General features: G+C 48.5%; 1 protein-coding gene across 3 annotated transcripts in view; it reads right to left on the reverse strand.

The window, feature by feature from the left end:
* Window positions 1–300: 300 nt before the first annotated feature.
* nhsa (Nance-Horan syndrome a (congenital cataracts and dental anomalies)) overlaps window positions 301–22841 on the reverse strand; it is an 88897-nt gene continuing 66356 nt past the window's right edge. For all 3 annotated transcript variants that reach the window (XM_031822244.1, XM_031822243.1, XM_031822245.1), the window contains 4 exons: window positions 19932–20063; window positions 2853–5825; window positions 2356–2476; window positions 301–1903 (listed from right to left, as the gene is read on the reverse strand). In XM_031822244.1, the coding sequence (XP_031678104.1) occupies window positions 1363–1903; window positions 2356–2476; window positions 2853–5825; window positions 19932–20063 (3767 nt within the window). In that variant the 3' untranslated portion in view covers window positions 301–1362. The remainder of the gene's footprint in view (window positions 1904–2355; window positions 2477–2852; window positions 5826–19931; window positions 20064–22841) is intronic.

Raw genomic sequence — 22841 nt, forward strand, 5'->3', positions numbered from 1 at the left:
ATTTTGGTATTAGTAATGTATTGCCACCGGGGCCCCGACGGTCTAACTGCTTACTGACTAAACACTAACGTTACTGCATGATTGTAGCTGGTTTGCTAACACATTAGTTATATGAGCTAAGTTGACTAGGACGTTACTTTAGTTAATATGGGGACAACGATGTAGGCTGTGTGTAGCGGTTATGACATGGTATGGCTTGGAAAGGTTTTTTTGCTTGGTCAAATACAACTGATGTGTTGTTTATTTGAAGTCCACAAGCGAAGGGAAAAGGTGAGAGGAGGAGAGTGCATAGAGGCTAGAATGAATACAACGTGGCTGCTATGAAAGTGAACTGTGTTTATGTGTGATCAGGGACGTATTCATTCTGTTGGATTTTCTTTCTTTAAAACGGATGCAAACAAAAACGGGGATAAAATACATTAATTTGTCCAATAGAAACTCTTGTCTGCAAATGTTGGACTAATGATTACACCCTAGATCAGCTAGATGCAGGCAGGAGTGTGCAAGGTGGTATTGAATGCATCACTGTCTGTCCATGGGTCACTGTCTGTCCATGGATCACTATCATCTCAAAGTTCTCTCTCGGCCTGTGTACACCTATGTTGAAAACTTTAATTCATAGGCTAGGTTGTAGCAACCTCATAATGGGTATAGGGAAAATCAGAGTATCATGTAGTAACATTGAACTAGGTGAATGGAATATGAATGACAGTCATCTAACATGCTGCAATAGAAATAAGGCCACGAAACACAGCCCTTATTTTACATGTTTCTATGGGAAAAATGAATGATAGAAAAACGAACCATTTACCTGTTTGGCTGCCATCCTTTATGGGTATTATGACTCATACTGTGTTATTCTTAAGTTATTTCACAACTTTTACACCATTAGTGAAAAGTGAATATATTATACTGTAAATCTCATTATACCGATATATTCTATACATGTGGAATTTTCCAGCAATATCATAAAAGGGTTAAGGATTAAGGGTTAAGGGTTACGGTTACAATGGAAGATACCCATGTATTTTCTGTAGAACGACAACACAAGGTTGCCTTGATAGAAAAACAGCCTTCATATAGCACAGTACATATTCCGGTTTACTTTCCTAACAGTTTAAAAAGCATTTCTTTTTTCAATAGAACATAGCTACAGAAGTTTCTCTCTCTCAATTCTGTTCTTAAGTCTCGGTTTTCCTTCAATACCAAAATCTAAAAGCAGAAATAGATACTGTATTATAAATAGTTAGACACAGTTAAAATGTTCTAAGTCATTCTGGTCCAGTTGTTCTCTACTATGTGTTCTAAAACCTTAAGATGTTCCTCTGTTTTACATTTCTGAAGGGTGAAAGGTGCTGTATGTTAGGAAGGGCTCCTGTCTGAGTTCTCCGTCTCGCCCTCTGAGATGGCCTGCATGGGGGCTGGGTGCTGCCTGCTGCGGATGCTGTAGCGGCTGCTGGTGGGTGGAGGAGGGATGCGGGATCGGCTCTGTCTGGGACAGGCTGCAGTGGACAGGCCTTTAGGAGAGAAGCCCTCTGTGAAGGGGCTGGGGAGCTTCTCCATGCCTGGCGGAGGGGAGAGGGGCTTCTCAGCAAGGGGGTCTCCAGGGGCATTGGGGCTGATGGGGCTCTTCAGGATCTCTGTGGCTGACATGCGATAGCTGGAATCTGACCGGCTGCCTTTCTTCAGGAGTAAAAGTTTAAACTCCTCGTGGGAGGTGCTGGACTTCTTCATGCTGCGGTAGATGGGCCCCGGGGCCTTCTGGGGGCCAGTGGGGGTGGTTGGGGTGCTGGGGTTCACCAGAGAAGTCATAGTGTTGCCAGGTGGGGTGACTGGGGCACACAGACTGCTCCGAGCACTTAACTCTCCAGAGTCCTTCCTACCTAGAACTTTTCTCCTGGATCTATGAAGGAGAGTGGAATAGTGGTTAGGACTGGGTGTAACAGAACCTTGGGTTATGGTTCTGGATAACAGAACAGGGTGGGGTTCTGGATAACAGAACAGGGTGGGGTTCTGGATAACAGAACAGGGTGGGGTTCTGGATAACAGAACAGGGTGGGGTTCTGGATAACAGAACAGGGTGGGGTTCTGGATAACAGAACAGGGTGGGGTTCTGGATAACAGAACAGGGTGGGGTTCTGGATAACAGAACAGGGTGGGGTTATGGATAACAGAACAGGGGTTATGGATAACAGAACAGGGTGGGGTTCTGGATAACGGAACAGGGGTTATGGATAACAGAACAGGGGTTATGGATAACAGAGTTACATTTGTAACAGTTAGAGCACCTGTGTTTCTTTCTGGCAAAACAAGGTTTTAGCTTAGTGACAAATCAAACTGTCACCAGAAACCCACCTGTGTATCATGGCAAACAGCTCCTCTGTAGTGCAAGTCTTGGTGGGCGACAGGAAGACGTCACCCTCAGCCTTGGTCTCCTCACTCAGAGAAAAGATAGAGTTGTCACTGGGTCTGGAATCTGGAAAACAGGGTTGGGCTGGATTAATGTACAAGACAAAGCTTGATTCGTTTAAAGGCATCTCACAATCCTTAATATAAGAGAGCGTCTGGACTATTTAAAAAATATTTCCTGTCTTCTAGTCAATGACAGCAACAGTTGAACGGCTATCTGATGTTTCAACTTTACTGCAGTAGCCCTGCATTGTGTTTGGGATGTCTGGGCCAGTCTCTGCGCCTGGGGCCGTGTGTGCGTCTGGGGCAGTGTGTGCGTCTGGGGCAGTGTGTGTCTGGGGCAGTGTGTGTCTGGGGTGACCCTGGTGTGGAGGTAGATCCTTCCTCTACTCCTCCCTGCTGCTATCCTGAGAGGCTAATGGTTGGAACTCCTGAAGACTTACACTCCTCTTGTCTGCCAGCCACATCGCTGATTGGATAAGCTTGCAATGTTTCCGACTGATAACTTTTAACAGGCACTTCGTCTCGACTCTCTGATGTTGTGGCTAAGCTGTGCTGACCAGGAAACACTGAAAGGTCTTCAGATCTCTGTAGTTCAGATGGCTCAGGTGGTAGTGGTCGGTACTGTTCTGCCTCCAGACTGCTGCTACTCCCAGGGAATAGAGCTTTCTGTTCCTCTACCTCCTGACCTGGGGTCACCCCTGTGGACTGAGCCCCCCTCTGGCAGACCTCCTGGTCTAGCAGGGACTGTTGGTCTAGGAGGGGCTGGTGTTGGTCTAGGAGGGGCTGGTGTTGGTCTAGGAGGGGCTGGTGTTGGTTTCTGATGGTATGGTCCTCTTCTGCCAGTCTCTCCTGGTCTGGTAGTCTCTCCTGGTCTGGTAGTCTCTCCTGGTCTGCCAGTGTTTGGTCTACAGGCTGTCTGAAGGCGGTGGTACACCACTGGGCTTCAGCAGGGTGTTTGTCCTGCCTGTACCTCACACTACTGTGACCTGCTGGGTCCCTAGGGACGGGGCCTTCACTGGGGGCCAACAGTGACTCACAGTACTGTTGAGAGGGGGGAACCTGGGAGTTGTAGGCTGGAGGCTTCCTGGTTGTAGACTCAGGGGACCTGCTGCTGGAAGGGGGGCTGATGTTCACAGTGGGACACTTGGGTCTGGTGGCAACATCTGGGCCGGGCCGGGCAGGGCTCCCCTCTCCTTGCTTCCCCACAGACCTCAGCTGGACTGAGTGCAGCACGGTGGGGGTAATGGTCATGGGAAAACTGCTGGAGGTCTCGGTTGCCACTCTGGCCTCAGCCCTGGCCGATGCCGCTGCCGTCTGCTTGCTTTGCTGCAGGAGGTAGAGCTGGTTCCTGTGGCCTGGGGGCTTGGTAGAGACTGGAGGAGGGCTGGTAGGGTTAGGGCTGTAAAGGGCACTGAAGTTCTGGTGGCTGGGGGGGATGACTGGCAGCTCCAGATCTCTGGTGGAGGTGATGGACAGAGATGACTTCCTCTCTGGAATCTTGGGCTTCCTCTTCTGATTGGTGGGTGACAGGGGACTGGGGAAGAAGGCACAGGGAAAGGAAGAGGTGGGGGTCTCGGATTGGCTGGAGTAGCCACTAGATGGTGACACTAAGCCAGCCAGCCTCTCTGGAGAGGACATCTTGAAGTCCCCTTCTACTGAGGGCAGGGAGGACATCTTGAAGTCTTCTACTGATGGCAGTGAGGGGGTGGATCCTGACTGGGAGGTCTGGGACTCTGAACTCTCCTGAGACTTTATGCATTCTATAACAGTAGTACCGGTAGCAGTGGAGGAGTTAGACAGAGAGCGATAGGGGTCAGTGTTTGACTTCAAGTCATTCACAAGCCAGAGATCTGCATAGTCTGACTGGACAGCTCCCTCATCTTTATAGGAGCCTCTGTCAGAGGAACCAAACAGGCCGGAGCCCGGCATCTCCTCGGTGTCCTCCCTCCGCCAGGTCTCGAGGGCCAATAGGGGCTCCAGAGGGTCTTGCTCCAACCCTAACCCCCCCAAGCCCACCTCCCTTCTCAGAACAGGGTCCTCCAGGTGGCCCAGAGCAGGGTGGGGGTCAGGGAGGTTAGGGTGGCCCAGGGAGCCCTCTAGGTCCAGCTGTAACCTCCTCTCTCGGGAACATGACTTTCTTTGCTGCCCGCTGCGGTTCTTTGGTTCGGTGTCATCAGGAGAATTCCCCCCCCCGCTGATCTTCCTTAGTGAGGAGCTGCGTCTGGGGGCAGAGGGCTTGGCCTTAAGTTTCCTCAATGTCAGACAGCGTCTCCCCAGAGTCATGTGCTCCTGTCCACAGTCAGAGTAGTTATACATGAAGCTCTTGCTCCCTTTCAGACCACAGTCAAAGTGCATGGAGGTGTAGTATCCTTCATTGTCTATGGAGTAGTATGATACAGTGTCAGCCTTCTCAGAAGGAGGCTTGTCTGTAATGAAGCTCTCACAGGTAGCCATGCTGGTAAAGCTGGGGTACCCCAGACTCCCCTCCCCCTCTCTGGAGCGCTCAGGGCTGAAGTCATGGAGCCTGGAGTCAGGGTGGGGGTAACTCCACTCCCCATCACTAGCCATGCTGACCCCTGCATCGTCCAGCTGCCGGTCGGTATGGTATGGGTCCAGGATGAGGATGGGGGCGGGGTCATCCGTAGCGTGGGGGCCGGTGTTCAGCGACAGCTCCGAGTCACAGTGGGAGGAGCCAGTGAGCCGGGGGGAGGCAGCCGGGGGGAGGGTCTCAGAGGTGTGGGAAGGGCATGTTGAGCTGCTGCCGCTCCAGTTCCCACTAGAAGATTGGTGGTCATCTTTATGGTCCATCTGACACCCAACAACCCGCCTGGTGGATGTAGAGTGGAGCGGACTGGAGAAGGTATCTGAGCTGGAGGACATCTCACAGCTCCCCATGTCAACCTTCCGGGGGAGGCGGGATTGGCCCCTCTCAATCCAGGGGCTGCCAGTGCGCTGCTGGTACTTCAGACTGGCCAGAGGGTGGTCCGGCTGGGACTTCTCCTTCAGCTCCCCCAACCCAGACAGGAAGTCATCAGTCTCGGAAGGAGACAGCTCCTCTTCCTCACTGTGGTGGTGAACCTCAATCAGTCTCTTCCCCTCCCTTGGCTGGCTGCGTGACCGCAGGCGTACCCCCAGCGAAGAGGAGAACATGGCGTTGTTGTGCTCCGAAGTGTCCAGTAGAGAGGAGATGTTCCCAGTGGAGAGGGACAGCGGGACGAGGGCGGAGCCGACCCCCTGCTGACCACGCTGGTACTGGACCCTCCAGTGGGATGGCGCGCAGACCAGGAAATCTTCAGTCTGGCAGCCAGAGTCCTTCTTGGTGTTCAGACGACAGCACAGGTCCTCGCTACAGAGCGCAGCGTTGCATCGGACAACCACTGTCCGCTCTCTGGCGCCCGGAGACTCATCAGAATCTGGAGGAGGAGAGGGTCAGAGTTAGACACAGGAAGAGGGGTCAGGGTCCGACGCAGGAAACATTGAAACTGGGTCAGGGTCAGACGCAGGAGGAGTGGGTCAGGGTTAGACAGGAGGAGTGGGTCAGGGTCAGGGTTAGACAGGAGGAGTGGGTCAGGGTCAGGGTTAGACAGGAGGAGTGGGTCAGGGCCAGGGTTAGACAGGAGGAGTGGGTCAGCGTTAGACACAGGAGGAGTGGGTCAGAGTTAGACAGGAGGAGTGGGTCAGAGTTAGACAGGAGGAGTGGGTCAGAGTTAGACAGGAGGAGTGGGTCAGAGTTAGACAGGAGGAGTGGGTCAGAGTTAGACAGGAGGAGTGGGTCAGAGTTAGACAGGAGGAGTGGGTCAGAGTTATAGACAGGAGGAGTGGGTCAGAGTTAGACACAGGAGGAGTGGGTCAGGGTTAGACAGGAGGAGTGGGTCAGGGTTAGACAGGAGGAGTGGGTCAGGGTTAGACAGGAGGAGTGGGTCAGGGTCAGGGTTAGACAGGAGGAGTGGGTCAGCGTTAGACACAGGAGGAGTGGGTCAGAGTTAGACACAGGAAGAGTGGGTCAGAGTTAGACAGGAGGAGTGGGTCAGAGTTAGACAGGAGGAGTGGGTCAGAGTTAGACAGGAGGAGTGGGTCAGAGTTAGACAGGAGGAGTGGGTCAGAGTTATAGACAGGAGGAGTGGGTCAGAGTTAGACAGGAGGAGTGGGTCAGGGTTAGACAGGAGGAGTGGGTCAGGGTTAGACAGGAGGAGTGGGTCAGGGTCAGGGTTAGACAGGAGGAGTGGGTCAGGGTCAGGGTTAGACAGGAGGAGTGGGTCAGAGTCAGGGTTAGACAGGAGGAGTGGGTCAGAGTCAGGGTTAGACAGGAGGAGTGGGTCAGGGTCAGGGTTAGACAGGAGGAGTGGGTCAGCGTTAGACACAGGAGGAGTGGGTCAGAGTTAGACACAGGAGGAGTGGGTCAGAGTTAGACAGGAGGAGTGGGTCAGAGTTAGACAGGAGGAGTGGGTCAGAGTTAGACCGTGTCTCCTGACCCCTCCTGTCTCAGCCTCCAGTATTTATGCTGCAGTAGTTTATGTGTCGGGGGGCTGGGGTCAGTTTGTTATATCTGGAGTACTTCTCCTGTCCTATTAGGTGTCCTGTGTGAATCTAAGTGTGCGTTCTCTAATTCTCTCCTTCTCTCTTTCTTTCTCTCTCTCGGAGGACCTGAGCCCTAGGACCATGCCCCAGGACTACCTGACATGATGACTCCTTGCTGTCCCCAGTCCACCTGGCCATGCTGCTGTTCCAGTTTCAACTGACCTGAGCCCTAGGACCATGCCCCAGGACTACCTGACATGATGACTCCTTGCTATCCCCAGTCCACCTGGCCATGCTGCTGCTCCAGTTTCAACTTCCACCTGACTGTGCTGCTGCTCCAGTTTCAACTGTTCTGCCTTATTATTATTCGACCATGCTGGTCATTTATGAACATTTGAACATCTTGGCCATGTTCTGTTATAATCTCCACCCGGCACAGCCAGAAGAGGACTGGCCACCCCACATAGCCTGGTTCCTCTCTAGGTTTCTTCCTAGGTTTTGGCCTTTCTAGGGAGTTTTTCCTAGCCACCGTGCTTCTACACCTGCATTGCTTGCTGTTTGGGGTTTTAGGCTGGGTTTCTGTACAGCACTTTGAGATATCAGCTGATGTACGAAGGGCTATATAAATAAATTTGATTTGATTTAGACAGGAGGAGTGGGTCAGAGTTAGACAGGAGGAGTGGGTCAGAGTTAGACAGGAGGAGTGGGTCAGAGTTATACACAGGAGGAGTGGGTCAGAGTTAGACACAGGAGGACAGGGTCAGAGTTAGACACAGGAGGACAGGGTCAGAGTTAGACACAGGAGGAGTGGGTCAGAGTTAGACAGGAGGAGTGGGTCAGAGTTAGACAGGAGGAGTGGGTCAGAGTTAGACAGGAGGAGTGGGTCAGAGTTAGACAGGAGGAGTGGGTCAGAGTTAGACAGGAGGAGTGGGTCAGAGTTAGACAGGAGGAGTGGGTCAGAGTTAGACAGGAGGAGTGGGTCAGAGTTATAGACAGGAGGAGTGGGTCAGAGTTAGACACAGGAGGAGTGGGTCAGGGTTAGACAGGAGGAGTGGGTCAGGGTTAGACAGGAGGAGTGGGTCAGGGTTAGACAGGAGGAGTGGGTCAGGGTCAGGGTTAGACAGGAGGAGTGGGTCAGCGTTAGACACAGGAGGAGTGGGTCAGAGTTAGACACAGGAAGAGTGGGTCAGAGTTAGACAGGAGGAGTGGGTCAGAGTTAGACAGGAGGAGTGGGTCAGAGTTAGACAGGAGGAGTGGGTCAGAGTTAGACAGGAGGAGTGGGTCAGAGTTATAGACAGGAGGAGTGGGTCAGAGTTAGACAGGAGGAGTGGGTCAGGGTTAGACAGGAGGAGTGGGTCAGGGTTAGACAGGAGGAGTGGGTCAGGGTTAGACAGGAGGAGTGGGTCAGGGTCAGGGTTAGACAGGAGGAGTGGGTCAGAGTCAGGGTTAGACAGGAGGAGTGGGTCAGAGTCAGGGTTAGACAGGAGGAGTGGGTCAGGGTCAGGGTTAGACAGGAGGAGTGGGTCAGCGTTAGACACAGGAGGAGTGGGTCAGCGTTAGACACAGGAGGAGTGGGTCAGAGTTAGACACAGGAGGAGTGGGTCAGAGTTAGACAGGAGGAGTGGGTCAGAGTTAGACCGTGTCTCCTGACCCCTCCTGTCTCAGCCTCCAGTATTTATGCTGCAGTAGTTTATGTGTCGGGGGGCTGGGGTCAGTTTGTTATATCTGGAGTACTTCTCCTGTCCTATTAGGTGTCCTGTGTGAATCTAAGTGTGCGTTCTCTAATTCTCTCCTTCTCTCTTTCTTTCTCTCTCTCGGAGGACCTGAGCCCTAGGACCATGCCCCAGGACTACCTGACATGATGACTCCTTGCTGTCCCCAGTCCACCTGGCCATGCTGCTGTTCCAGTTTCAACTGACCTGAGCCCTAGGACCATGCCCCAGGACTACCTGACATGATGACTCCTTGCTATCCCCAGTCCACCTGGCCATGCTGCTGCTCCAGTTTCAACTTCCACCTGACTGTGCTGCTGCTCCAGTTTCAACTGTTCTGCCTTATTATTATTCGACCATGCTGGTCATTTATGAACATTTGAACATCTTGGCCATGTTCTGTTATAATCTCCACCCGGCACAGCCAGAAGAGGACTGGCCACCCCACATAGCCTGGTTCCTCTCTAGGTTTCTTCCTAGGTTTTGGCCTTTCTAGGGAGTTTTTCCTAGCCACCGTGCTTCTACACCTGCATTGCTTGCTGTTTGGGGTTTTAGGCTGGGTTTCTGTACAGCACTTTGAGATATCAGCTGATGTACGAAGGGCTATATAAATAAATTTGATTTGATTTAGACAGGAGGAGTGGGTCAGAGTTAGACAGGAGGAGTGGGTCAGAGTTAGACAGGAGGAGTGGGTCAGAGTTATACACAGGAGGAGTGGGTCAGAGTTAGACACAGGAGGACAGGGTCAGAGTTAGACACAGGAGGACAGGGTCAGAGTTAGACACAGGAGGACAGGGTCAGAGTTAGACACAGGAGGACAGGGTCAGAGTTAGACACAGGAGGAGTGGGTCAGGGTTAGACACAGGAGGAGTGGGTCAGGGTTAGACACCGGAGGAGTGGGTCAGGGTCAGAATTAGACAGGAGGAGTGGGTCAGGGTTAGACACAGGAGGAGTGGGTTAGGGTCAGAATTAGACAGGAGGAGAGGGTCAGAGTGAGACAGGAGGCCAGACTGAATTTACAAAACACACCCAAAATGGTTAGCTGCATAGTGGAGTATTTTGTTAAGACATGTAGCTAGCTAAAAAGATTAACCATAATCCCAACTCATGACGTAGCAGGTAGCTTGACTATCGTATACATCATTCATGGAAGGGTGCATCTCCTGTCGGATGCCATGGTCGCCCTTAAGTTTGAAGATGTAATCCGGAGACAGGTGTTTTCTCCATCTTTAACCCTGCATTATAAAGTCAACAGCAAAATGTCAGATAAAGCAATTGGCCAAATCCGTCTGTTAAACTTTTCTATAGTAAAGGCTTTACAATTTTGTTTCATTAGAACAGACTGGTATTACTTCTAATTTGTGTATTGTTGTTTACACTGTTCCAAACAGGCAGATAAATGATATTGTAATCTAACAGCACCTGTTTGTCATGCAACAGTCTCTTGCACTTTCGACAAGGATTTTACATGAGGCCTAACATGAGGGTCACATGACACATTGCATTCAGAAAGCATTCAGACTCGACTTTTTCCACATTTTGTTAAGTTACAGCCTAACCTGTAAAAACAGGTTTAGACATTTTTGCTAAAATATATATAATGAAATATCACATTTACATAAGTATTCAGACCCTTTACTCAGTATTTTGTTGAAGCATCTTTGGGAGCGATTACAGCCATCAGTCTTCTTGGGTATGACGCTACAAGGTTGGCACATCTGTATTTGGGGAGTTTCTCCCATTCTTCTCTGCAGATCCTCTCAAGCTCTGTCAGGTTGGATGGGAGCGTTGCTGCACAGCTATTTTCAGTTGTGTCCAGATATGTTCGATCTGGTTCAAGTCCGGGCTCTGGCGGGGCCACTCAGGACATTCAGAGACTTGTCCCGATGCCACTCCTGCGTTGTCTTGGCTGTGTGCTTAGTGTTGTTGTCCTGTTGGAAGGTTAACCTTTGCCACAGTCTGAGGTCCTGAGCACTCTGGAGCAGGTTTTCATCAAAGATCTCTGTACTTTTACTGAGGAGTGGCTTCCGTCTGGCCACTCTACCATAAAGGCCTGATTGGTGGAGTGCTGCAGAGATGGTTGTCCTACTGGAAGGTTTTCCCATCTTCAGAGGAACTCTGGAGCTCTGTCAGAGTGACCATCAGGTTCTTGTTCACCTACCTGACCAAGGCCCTTCTCCTCACGATTGCTCAATTTGGCCGGACGGCCAGCACTAGGAAGAGTCTTGGTGGTTCCAAACTTCTTCCATTTAAGAATGATGGAGGCCGCTGTGTTCTTGGGGACCTTCAATGCTGCCGAAATGTTTTGGTACCCTTCCCCAGATCTGTGCCTCGACACAATCCTGTCTCGGAACTATACGGACAACTCTTCAACCTCATGGCTTGGTATTTGTCTGACATGTATTGTCAACTGTGGGGCCTTTATATAAACAGGTGTGTGCCTTTCCAAATCATGTCCAATCAATTGAATTTACCACAGGTGGGCTCCAAATATGAGTCTCATAGCAAAGGGTCTGAATACTGTAAATCAGCAAAAAGATTCTAAACACCTGTTTTCACTTTGTCATTATGGGGTATTGTGATGTCATTATGGGGTATTGTGATTTCATTATGGGGTATTGTGATGTCATTGTGGGGTATTGTGTGTTGTTTGCTGAGTAAAAAAATGTACATAATCAATTTTAGAGTAAAGGCTGTGACGAAACAAGCCAAGGGTTTGAATACTTTCTGAAGGCATGGTGTGTCTAAAATACTTATAACCACTAGACTAATAAATAAATCAACATTTTCCTTTCAATGATTTAATTAACCTATATTATGTTATTTTAGGTTATCCCTTTGGAGCACATGCAAAAGCGATTTGGAGTTGTTGAACAGAGGTGACAAAATGTATTATAATTTAATGATGAGGATGAAGAAGGTGATTGAATTTAGAACAATAGTGTAAGAATTGCTCTGTCCCGTGTGCACACACACAATCTACTTTTGTTTCTAATTTTTCAGAAGAAGCTGTAACTGGTCCGTAGCTTATTACTTACTAGAACTGATGTTACACTAAGGTTTTAGGTTTTTATTCTAAGAGAAACTAAAATGGTCTGTTATATTCCATTGTATTCTTAAAATACATGTCTGCTAAAATAACAAGTTAATGGCGCAGCTATATAACCTTGGCTACTAAGCACAGATAAATAAAAATGGTTTCACATATTTCCCAGACCAGAGCTATTTAATGTGTGTGTTTATGTATTACATTTCCTTGTGGAATGTTACCGAATAGATACCAACAGAAAGAAGTATCTGGTGGCAGAGAGTCAGGCAGAATGGAGTGGCAGAGAGTCAGGCAGAATGGGGTGGCAGAGAGTCAGGCAGAATGGAGTGGCAGAGAGTCAGGCAGAATGGAGTGGCAGAGAGTCAGACAGAATGGAGTGTCAGAATGGAGTGGCAGAGAGTCAGGCAGAATGGAGTGTCAGAGAGTCAGGCAGAATGGAGTAACAGAATGGAGTGGCAGAGAGTCTGGCAGAATGGAGTGGCAGAGTCAGGCAGAATGGAGTGGCAGAGAGTCAGGCAGAATGGAGTGGCAGAGAGTCAGGCAGAATGGAGTGGCAGAGAGTCAGGCAGAATGGAGTGGCAGAGAGTCAGGCAGAATGGAGTGGCAGAGAGTCAGGCAGAATGGAGTGGCAGAGAGTCAGGCAGAATGGAGTAACAGAATGGAGTGGCAGAGAGTCTGGCAGAATGGAGTAACAGAATGGAGTGGCAGAGAGTCTGGCAGAATGGAGTGGCAGAGAGTCAGGCAGAATGGAGTGGCAGAGAGTCAGGCAGAGTGGAGTGGCAGAGAGTCAGACAGAGTGGAGTGGCAGAGAGTCAGGCAGAATGGAGTGGCAGAGAGTCAGGCAGAATGGAGTGGCAGAGAGTCAGGCAGTATGGAGTTGCAGAGAGTCAGGCAGAATGGAGTGGCAGAGAGTCTGGCAGAATGGAGTGGCAGAGAGTCAGACAGAATGGAGTGGCAGAGAGTCAGACAGTGGAGTGGCAGAGAGTCAGACAGAATGGCGTGGCAGAGAGTCAGACAGAATGGCGTGGCAGAGAGTCAGACAGAATGGAGTGTCAGAGAGTCAGGCAGAATGGAGTGTCAGAGAGTCAGGCAGAATGGAGTAACAGAATGGAGTGGCAGAGAGTCAGGCAGAATGGAGTGGCAGAGAGTCAGGCAGAATGGAGTAACAGAATGGAGTGGCAGAGAGTCAGGCAGAGTGGAGTGGCAGAGAGTCAGACAGAGTGGAGTGGCAGAGAGTCAGGCAGAATGGGGTGGCAGAGAGTCAGGCAGAATGGAGTTGCAGAGAGTCAGGCAGAATGGAGTGGCAGAGAGTCAGGCAGAATGGAGTGGCAGAGAGTCTGGCAGAATGGAGTGGCAGAGAGTCAGACAGAGTGGAGTGGCAGAGAGTCAGAGAGTGGAGTGGCAGAGAGTCAGACAGAATGGCGTGGCAGAGAGTCAGACAGAATGGCGTGGCAGAGAGTCAAACAGAATGGCGTGGCAGAGAGTCAGACAGAATGGAGTGGCAGAGAGTCAGGCAGAATGGAGTTGCAGAGAGTCAGGCAGAATGGAGTTGCAGAGAGTCAGGCAGAATGGAGTAACAGAATGGAGTGGCAGAGAGTCAGGCAGAATGGAGTAACAGAATGGAGTGGCAGAAAGTCAGGCAGAATGGCGTAACAGAATGGAGTGGCAGAGAGTCAGGCAGAATGGAGTGGCAGAGAGTCAGGCAGAATGGAGTGGAAGAGAGTCAGGCAGAATGGAGTGGCAGAATGGAGTGGCAGAGATTCAGGCAGAATGGAGTAACAGAATGGAGTGGCAGAGAGTCAGGCAGAATGTAGTGGCAGAGAGTCAGGCAGAATGTAGTGGCAGAGAGTCTGGCAGAATGGAGTGGCAGAGAGTCAGGCAGAATGGAGTGGCAGAGAGTCAGGCAGAATGGAGTGGCAGAGAGTCAGGCAGAGTGGAGTGGCAGAGAGTCAGAGAGTGGAGTGGCAGAGAGTCAGACAGAATGGCATGGCAGAGAGTCAGACAGAATGGTGTGGCAGAGAGTCAGACAGAATGGGGTGGCAGAGAGTCAGGCAGAATGGAGTGTCAGAGAGTCAGGCAGAATGGAGTAACAGAATGGAGTGGCAGAGAGTCAGGCAGAGTGGAGTGGCAGAGAGTCAGACAGAGTGGAGTGGCAGAGAGTCAGGCAGAATGGAGTGGCAGAGAGTCAGGCAGAATGGAGTGGCAGAGAGTCAGGCAGAATGGAGTTGCAGAGAGTCAGGCAGTATGGAGTGGCAGAGAGTCAGGCAGAATGGAGTGGCAGAGAGTCTGGCAGAATGGAGTGGCAGAGAGTCAGACAGAGTGGAGTGGCAGAGAGTCAGAGAGTGGAGTGGCAGAGAGTCTGGCAGAATGGAGTGGCAGAGAGTCAGACAGAGTGGAGTGGCAGAGAGTCAGAGAGTGGAGTGGCAGAGAGTCAGAGAGTGGAGTGGCAGAGAGTCAGACAGAATGGCGTGGCAGAGAGTCAGACAGAATGGAGTGGCAGAGAGTCAGGCAGAATGGAGTGTCAGAGAGTCAGGCAGAATGGAGTGTCAGAGAGTCAGGCAGAATGGAGTGTCAGAGAGTCAGGCAGAATGGAGTGTCAGAGAGTCAGGCAGAATGGAGTAACAGAATGGAGTGGCAGAGAGTCAGGCAGAATGGAGTAACAGAATGGAGTGGCAGAGAGTCAGGCAGAATGGCGTAACAGAATGGAGTGGCAGAGAGTCAGGCAGAATGGAGTGGCAGAGAGTCAGGCAGAATGGAGTGGCAGAGAGTCAGGCAGAATGGAGTGGCAGAGAGTCAGGCAGAATGGAGTGGCAGAGAGTCAGGCAGAATGGAGTGGCAGAGAGTCAGGCAGAATGGAGTGGCAGAGAGTCAGGCAGAATGGGGTGGCAGAGAGTCAGGCAGAATGGAGTGGCAGAATGGAGTGGCAGAGAGTCAGGCAGAATGGAGTGGCAGAGAGTCAGGCAGAATGGAGTGGCAGAGTCAGGCAGAATGGAGTGGCAGAGAGTCAGGCAGAATGGAGTGGCAGAGAGTCTGGCAGAATGGAGTGGCAGAGAGTCTGGCAGAATGGAGTGGCAGAGAGTCAGGCAGAATGGAGTGGCAGAGAGTCAGGCAGAATGGAGTGGCAGAGAGTCAGGCAGAATGGAGTGGCAGAGAGTCAGGCAGAATGGAGTGGCAGAGAGTCAGGCAGAATGGAGTAACAGAATGGAGTGGCATAGAGTCAGGCAGAATGGAGTAACAGAATGGAGTGGCATAGAGTCAGGCAGAATGGAGTAACAGAATGGAGTGGCAGAGAGTCAGGCAGAATGGATTGGCAGAGAGTCAGGCAGAATGGAGTGAAAGTGCATTGTTCTGTAAGTCGGTGCTTCAACACCTGCATTGCTTGCTGTTTGGGGTTTTAGGCTGGGTTTCTGTACAGCACTTTGAGATATCACCTGATGTAAGAAGGGCTATATAAATACATTTGATTTGAGTATGTATGTAACAAGGCTTTGGGCCAGGTGGATTGTTTTAGCAGCCTTTCCAATAAATTGGAATACAAAAAAAGAAGCCATCCACCCTTGGTGGGCTCTCAGCAGGACAATAGACTTTCACCTAGTTTATGGACTTTAAATGTATTAATGGGTGTTTGCGAGGCATGTCACTTCACCCATTGCTCCACATAGCCCACAACATGCACTGGTTTCTGACCACATCTGGATGGATCCATAACAAATTACTATTGGAATAAAGTAGGCTAATGCAATTGAAGGCATCACATTGTTGTTTAATTAAACACCCACAAGTATTGGTGAGCCAACTAGGCTGTAGAAAAGTTAGAATTATTATTTTGCTCTTCACTTGCAGTCGCTTAGTAGCCTAGGCCTGCAGGCATGACCGGGACGGGATCGGTGTCCCTCCACCAGGATGGTTGAGCGAAGGAGGTTATTGTTTGTTAGGGGTGCCAGATAGGTCACTTCACCCACTTCTAAAACTGTTCAAATAATGTCTGTGAGTATAACAGAACTGATATGGCAGGCAAAAGCCTGAGGAAAATCCATCCAGGAAATGGGATTATTTTGATGCGAGTGGTTTTCTATTGAAAGCCTATTGACTATGTAATGGGTTAGGGCCCAGATTACAGTTCCTATGGCTTCCACTAGATGTCAACAGTCTTTAGACATGGTTTCAGGCTTGTTTTCTAAAACAACGAAGAAAAATCCCTTTTGGTCAGGGGTCTATGGAATCATGCAGTACTGGTTTGCGAGCATGACTTTCACGTGACTGTCTATTTCCTTTCTATTGAATACGCAATTGTCAGGTTGAAATATCGATTATTTAGATAATTGACACCCTGAGGATTTGTCATAAACATCGTTTAACATGTTTCAACGAACTTTACCGGTGCTATTAGGATGTATGTTTTGACCGCCTTTGAGCCAGTGGATTACTGAACCTAATGTGCCAACAAAACAGAGTTTTTGGGATATAAAGAATGACTTTATCGTACAAAAGGACCATTTGTTATGTAGCTGGGACCCTTGTGATTGCAACCAGGTGAAGATCTTCAAAGTTAAGTGAATTATTTTATTGCCATTTCTGACTTTCGTGACTCCTCTGCATGGTTGGAAAATGTTTGTATGCTTGTGTGTGGGGCGCTGTTATGCTTTCACCGTAAAGCCTTTTTTAAATCTGACAAAGTGGCTGTACTTGTATTATATATATATATAAGCACTTGTATTTTCTTGAATGTTTATTATTACTATTTATCTAATTTGAATTTGGCGCTCTGCAATTTCACCGGATGTTGTCGGGGTGGGTCGCTAGCGGAACGCCTTGCCCAAACAGGTTTTAAGGCGTGAGACATGGACAACGTGCATATCTTCACCTGTGTCCTCTTTCACCACTCGGTAGTTCAGAGGGCCCATCTGCTCCACAATTCTATATGGTCCTTGCCATTTAGGAGCGAGCTTGGCCGAGAAGAATTGTTCAGCTTTCGAGTAAGGATGAGAGCGAAACCACACCCGATCACGAAGCTGGAACTGCATGTCTCGTCTGTTCTCATCATAATTTCTCTTCTGCTTGAGTCGGGCCTGGATCATGTTCTTTGAGACGAGCTCTAAAGTCGTGGAAATGGACTACCTGGTCATAGCATACCAAGTCTGGAGTAACCCGACGGTTTTGTAGCACCATATCCAAGGGTCCTCTGAGGGGACGACTCAGGGCAAATCGGAATTTCAGGGCAAATCGAAACTCATGAAGGTGCTTGTCCCAGTGTTTGTGCTGGGTCCCTACATAGGAAGCAACCATTGTTCGATTAACCCTCTCGGTGAAGTTGGACTGTAGGTGATAGGTCGTGATCAACTTCTGTCTCAGGTTCCATCTTTGGCAGGTCTCCTCAAAGAGATCAGAGACAAATTGGGAACCTCAGTCAGACAGGATGTAAATCAGGCACTCCCAAGCGAGTCAGGATATCTTTCATGAGGATGTAAGAGACGGTCCTCGCTGTGGCCTGATGAAGCGCAAACAGCTCCACCCACTTGGAATAGTATTCAACAAAAACAAGCATGTACACATTCTGATTAGAGCTTCTAGGAAATGGACCCACAAAATCCACTCCTAACATTTCCCAAGGTCAGGTAACCACAGTTTGCTGCATCTTGCCAGCAGGCTTTCTGCCTTCTGGTTTGTACCTTTTGATAAACCTGACAGATTCGGATGTGTGACTTCACATCCATGCTCAGATGTGGCCAGTAAAGTAATACTTGCAACCGCTTGTAGGTTTTGAACCTGCCCAAATAACCAGTTAACTTCTTATGGCTGCAGGGGCAGTATTGAGTAGCTTGGATGAAAGGTGCCCAGAGGTGCCCAGAGTAAGCAGCCTGCTCCTCAGTCCCAGTTGCTAATATATGCATATTATTATTAGTATTGGATAGAAAACACTGAAGTTTCTAAAACATGATGTTTGTGAGTATAACAGAACTCATATGGCAGGCAAAAACCTGAGAAGAAATCCAAACAGGAAGTGAGAAATCTGAGGCTGGTCGATTTTCAACCCAGGCCTTATTGAATTCACAGTGGGATATGGATGAAATTGCCCTTCCTAGGGCTTCCACTAGATGTCAACCGTCTTTAGAAACTTGAATGAGGCTTCTACTGTGTTGTGGGGCTAAATGAGAGGGGAATGAGTCAGGTTACTGGCAGAGAGCCATTTCCTGTTCACGCGCATTTCACATGATATCGACCTGAGTTCCATGGCTCCTCTACACACAAAGGAATTCTCCGGTTGGAACTTTATTGAAGATTTATGATAAAAACATCCTAAATATTGATTCTATACTTAGTTTGAAAAGTTTCTAAAACCTGTAATATAACTTTTTGATGTTTTTGTCCGACGTTATGCCTGACCTACACAAGCGTTTGGATACGTGTACCTAACGCCCTAACAAAAATAGCTACTTTGTGGAATTGCGATTCCTGGGAGTGCATTCTGATGAAGATCATCAAAGGTAAGGGAATATTTATAATGTGATTTCTGATTCCTGTTGACTCCAACATGGCAGAAAATTTGTTTTCTGAGCGCAGTTTCAGATTATTGCATGGTTTGCTTTTCCCATCGCCATCCCCTTCCTTACAGTCAATACTACACCAACTGGTGTTACCCCTGTCCATAGGCCCATGGACAGGAAGAGCCATCCTGGATACTGGGTCATCCTACACACTGCTCAATGAGAAACTGTGGAAGGAGGTTAAAGGTCCACAATACAACTTGAAGCCGTGGACAGAAGGTCCACTCTATCTGGCTGATGGTGAGGCTAAACGACCACTTGGATGGAGTGAGGTAGAGTTCCGCCTGTGTAACCGCTCCTATATGATTCCTTCTGTTATCCTACAAACCAAGAACCTTGCTTTTCCTGTAGTGTTGGGAATTGATTTCATGTACTTCAGTGGTGTCCAGATTGATAACGCACACAATTGCTACTGGTTTCCATACAATCTGAGCGAGAAGCATTTCTTCCAATCAGAAGCTTTGAAGATTCATGATTGGGGTTCAAATGGAGCAGTCTTCTCTGCCGTTGCTCCGGTACCACTAACCCTGGATAATCCTTCTGATGATCTCCTTTTACAGGCTGTGAGAAGAGCTCAGCTGGAACAGCCAGAGGAGTTAAGGCTGTTGGAACAGCTGCAGAATAATGCTGATGTATGTACTTCAAAGCTAGGACGCACCGGGCTCCTGAAGCACAAAATATTCCTTACACAGGAAATGCCAATCAAGCAGAAGCCATATCGTTTGTCCCCAGCGAAGCTAATCATCCAAAAGGGACTCATTAATGACATGTTGACACAAGATATAATTGAACTTTCCTCCTCTCCCTGGGCTGCTCCTGTTGTCCTCGTCCCAAAAACGACTGGTAGTCTTAGATTGTGTGTGGACTATAGGAAGACCAACAATGTTTCCCAGACTGATGTCTATCCTCTTCACACACTCAAGAGATCCTAGAACCATTGTCTGGCGCTGTTGTGTTCACTGCCCTTGACCTCAATAGTGGTTATTGGCAGGTTGAGATGGACCAGGAAAGCAAGGACACTGCTTTTGTCTGTGCTGAGGGCTTGTTTTCCTTTAAGGTGATGCCTTTTGGATTAAATAATGCACCTGCCACTTTCCAAAGACTGATGGAGACTGCGTTAGGTGAGCTCAAAGGGAAGATCTGTTTCGTCTACCTGGACGATATAATTATCTACTCTCAGAACAGAGAAAGACACTTTCAAGATCTTCAAGCAGTGTTGGACAAGCTAAGAGAAGCTGGTCTGACCTTGAATATGAAGAAGAGCAACTTCTGCCAAACATCTCCCAATGATGGAACCAGTTTCCCCCTGAAGCTAGGACAGCAGAGTCCCTGCCCATCTTCTTAAAGAACCTGAAACCCTATCTCTTCAAACAGTATCTGAAATAATTACCCTCCTCACCTCGACCCCCCCAAATAAAAATAATAATAACCCTGAACCAACACTCGCACTTGACACCCCCCCGCCCTTCTAGCTCTGACTTTTTTCTAACTACTTTGAGGAAAAATTTACTTACTATGACTGTGATATGTAGCTTACTTAAGACGAATGTACTAAGTCGTTCTGGAAAACAGCATCTGCTAAATGACTGAAATGTCAAATGTTTGGGTTTAAGGTTATGACTACAATTAGTCATATCTAGGTCTATAAATAGTACAGGTAATAGGGTTCAAGGTTAGGTCTAAGGTTAAACATACCTAGGTCCTGCTGAACACTTCTAGGAATCCCGATGACAGTCTTCCGTCTCCTCAGCTTCCTCCTCCTCTGAAGTACGGACTGAGAGTGGATCAGCGAGCAGTGCACACTAGAGTCTCTGTGGAACTGAACCCCTGCAGAACAGTGCAGACACAAAACGTGTGAGAAACCTTTGTATGTTAGTGACAGCAGCAAAACCCTCTCCTCTCTTTCTCACACTGAAGCAAGCAGAGATCAACAGCTGTAGTTCTAGCTAGAAGCTATAGTCGTTATAGCTTAACTAATGTTTCCACAGTGAACAAGAGGGAAGGTCAGACAAGCAGAGGATACAAGCTGTATCTATCAACAGAAAAATATAGATTCACGCTACTGCCACCTACAGATTCACGCTACTGCCATCTACAGTGCCTTGCAAAAGTATTCATCCCCCTTGGCGCTTTTCCAATTTTTTTAAAAATATTTTTTAAATGTATTTCACCTTTATTTAACCAGGTAGGCTGGTAGAGAACACCTTTATTTAACCAGGTAGTCAAGTTGCGAACAAGTTCTCATTTACAATTGCGACCTGGCCAAGATAAAGCAAAGCAGTTCGACAGATACAACGACACAGAGTTACACATGGAGTAAAACAAACATACAGACAATAATACAGTAGAAACAAGTCTATATACGATGTGAGCAAATGAGGTGAGATAAGGGAGGTAAGGCAAAAAAAAGGCCATGGTGGCAAAGTAAATACAATATAGCAAGTAAAACACTGGAATGGTATATTTGCAGTGGAAGAATGTGCAAAGTAGAAATACAAATAATGGGGTGCAAAGGAGCAAAATAAATAAATAAAATAAATACAGTTGGGAAAGAGGTAGTTGTTTGGGTTAAATTATAGATGGGCTATGTACAGGTGCAGTAATCTGTGAGCTGCTCTGACAGTTGGTGCTTAAAGCTAGGGAGGGAGATAAGTGTTTCCAGTTTCAGAGATCTTTTGTAGTTCATTCCAGTCATTGGCAGCAGAGACCTGTGAGGAGAGGCGGCCAAAGAAAGAACTGGTTTTGGGGGTGACCAGAGAGATATACCTGCTGGAGCGCGTGCTACATTTTGTTGAATTACAACTTGTAATTTAAATGGATTTTTATTTGGATCTCATGTAAAGGGCAAACACAAAATAGTCCAAATTGGTGAAGTGAAATTTTAAAAAATTAAAACGGTGCGTTCATATGTATTCACCCCCTTTGCTATGAACCCCCTAAATAAGATCTGGTGCAACCAATTACCTTCAGAAATCACATAATTAGTTAAATAAAGTCCACCTGTGTGCAATCTAAGTGTCACATGATCGGTCACATGATTTCACTATATATACACATACCTGTTATGAAAGGCCACAGAGTCTGCAAAACCACCAAGCAAGTGGCACCATGAAGACCAAGGAGCTCTCCAAACAGGTCAGGGACAAAGTTGTGGAGAGGTACAGATCAGGGTTGGGTTATAAAAAAATATCTGAAACTTTCAACATCCCACGGAGCAGCATTAAATCCATTATTAAACAATGGAATGAATATGGGGCCACAACAAACCTGCCAAGAGAGGGTCGCCCACCAAAACTCACAGACCAGGCAAGGAGGGCATTAATCAGAGAGGCAACAAAGAGACCAAAGATAACCCTGAACGAGCTGCAAAGCTCCACAGCGGAGATTGGAGTATCTGTCCATAGGACCACTTTAAGCCGTACACTCCACAGAGCTGGGCTTTATGGAAGAGTGGCCAGAAAAAAGCCATTGCTTAAAGAGAAAATAAGCAAACACATTTTGTGTTCACCAAAAGGCATGTGGGTGACTCCCCAAATATATGGAAGAAGGTACTCTGGTAAGATGAGACTAAAATGTAGCTTTTTGGCCATCAAGGAAAACGCTATGTCTGGTGCAAACCCAACACCTCTCATCACCCCGAGAACACCATCCAAAGTTTCACGCTTCTGCCATCTCCAGATTCACGCTCCTGCCATCTCCAGATTTGCGCTCCTGCCATCTCCAGATTCACCCCCCCCTGCCATCTCCAGATTCACGCTCCTGCCATCTCCAGATTCACGCTCCTGCCATCTCCAGATTCACGCTCCTGCCATCTCCAGATTCACGCTCCTGCCATCTCCAGATTCACCCCCCCCCGCCATCTCCAGATTCACCCCCCCTGCCATCTCCAGATTCACGCTCCTGCCATCTCCAGATTCACCCCCCCTGCCATCTCCAGATTCACCCCCCCCGCCATCTCCAGATTCATGCTCCTGCCATCTCCAGATTCATGCTCCTGCCATCTCCAGATTCACGCTCCTGCCATCTCCAGATTCACGCTCCTGCCATCTCCAGATTCACGCTCCTGCCATCTCCAGATTCACGCTCCTGCCATCTCCAGATTCACGCTCCTGCCATCTCCAGATTAACGCTCCTGCCATCTCCAGATTCACCCCCACTGCCATCTCCTGCCATCTATAGTTTCACGCTCCTGCCATCTATATTTTTCAGGACCTCAGACTGGGGCGAAGGTTTACCTTCCAACAGAACAACGACCCTAAGCACACAGCTAAGACGACACAGGAGTGGCTTCGGGACAAGTCTCTGAATGTCCTTGAGTGGACCAGCCAGAGCCCAGACTTGAACCCATTCGAACACCTCTGGAGAATAGCTGTGCAGCAACGCTCCCCATCCAACCTGACAGAGCTTGAGAAGATCTGCTGAGAAGAACGGATGAAACTCCCCTAATACAGGTGGGCCAAGTTTGTAGTGTCATACCCAAGAAGACTCGAGGCTGTAATCACTGCCAAATGTGCTTCAACAGAGTAAAGGGTCTGAACTACTTAGGTAATTTCTTACATTTGCAAAAATGTACAATACCTGTTTTCGCTTTGTCAGTATGGGGAA

Source organism: Oncorhynchus kisutch, linkage group LG4, assembly GCF_002021735.2.
Source record: "Oncorhynchus kisutch isolate 150728-3 linkage group LG4, Okis_V2, whole genome shotgun sequence".
Lineage (NCBI taxonomy): Eukaryota > Metazoa > Chordata > Actinopteri > Salmoniformes > Salmonidae > Oncorhynchus > Oncorhynchus kisutch.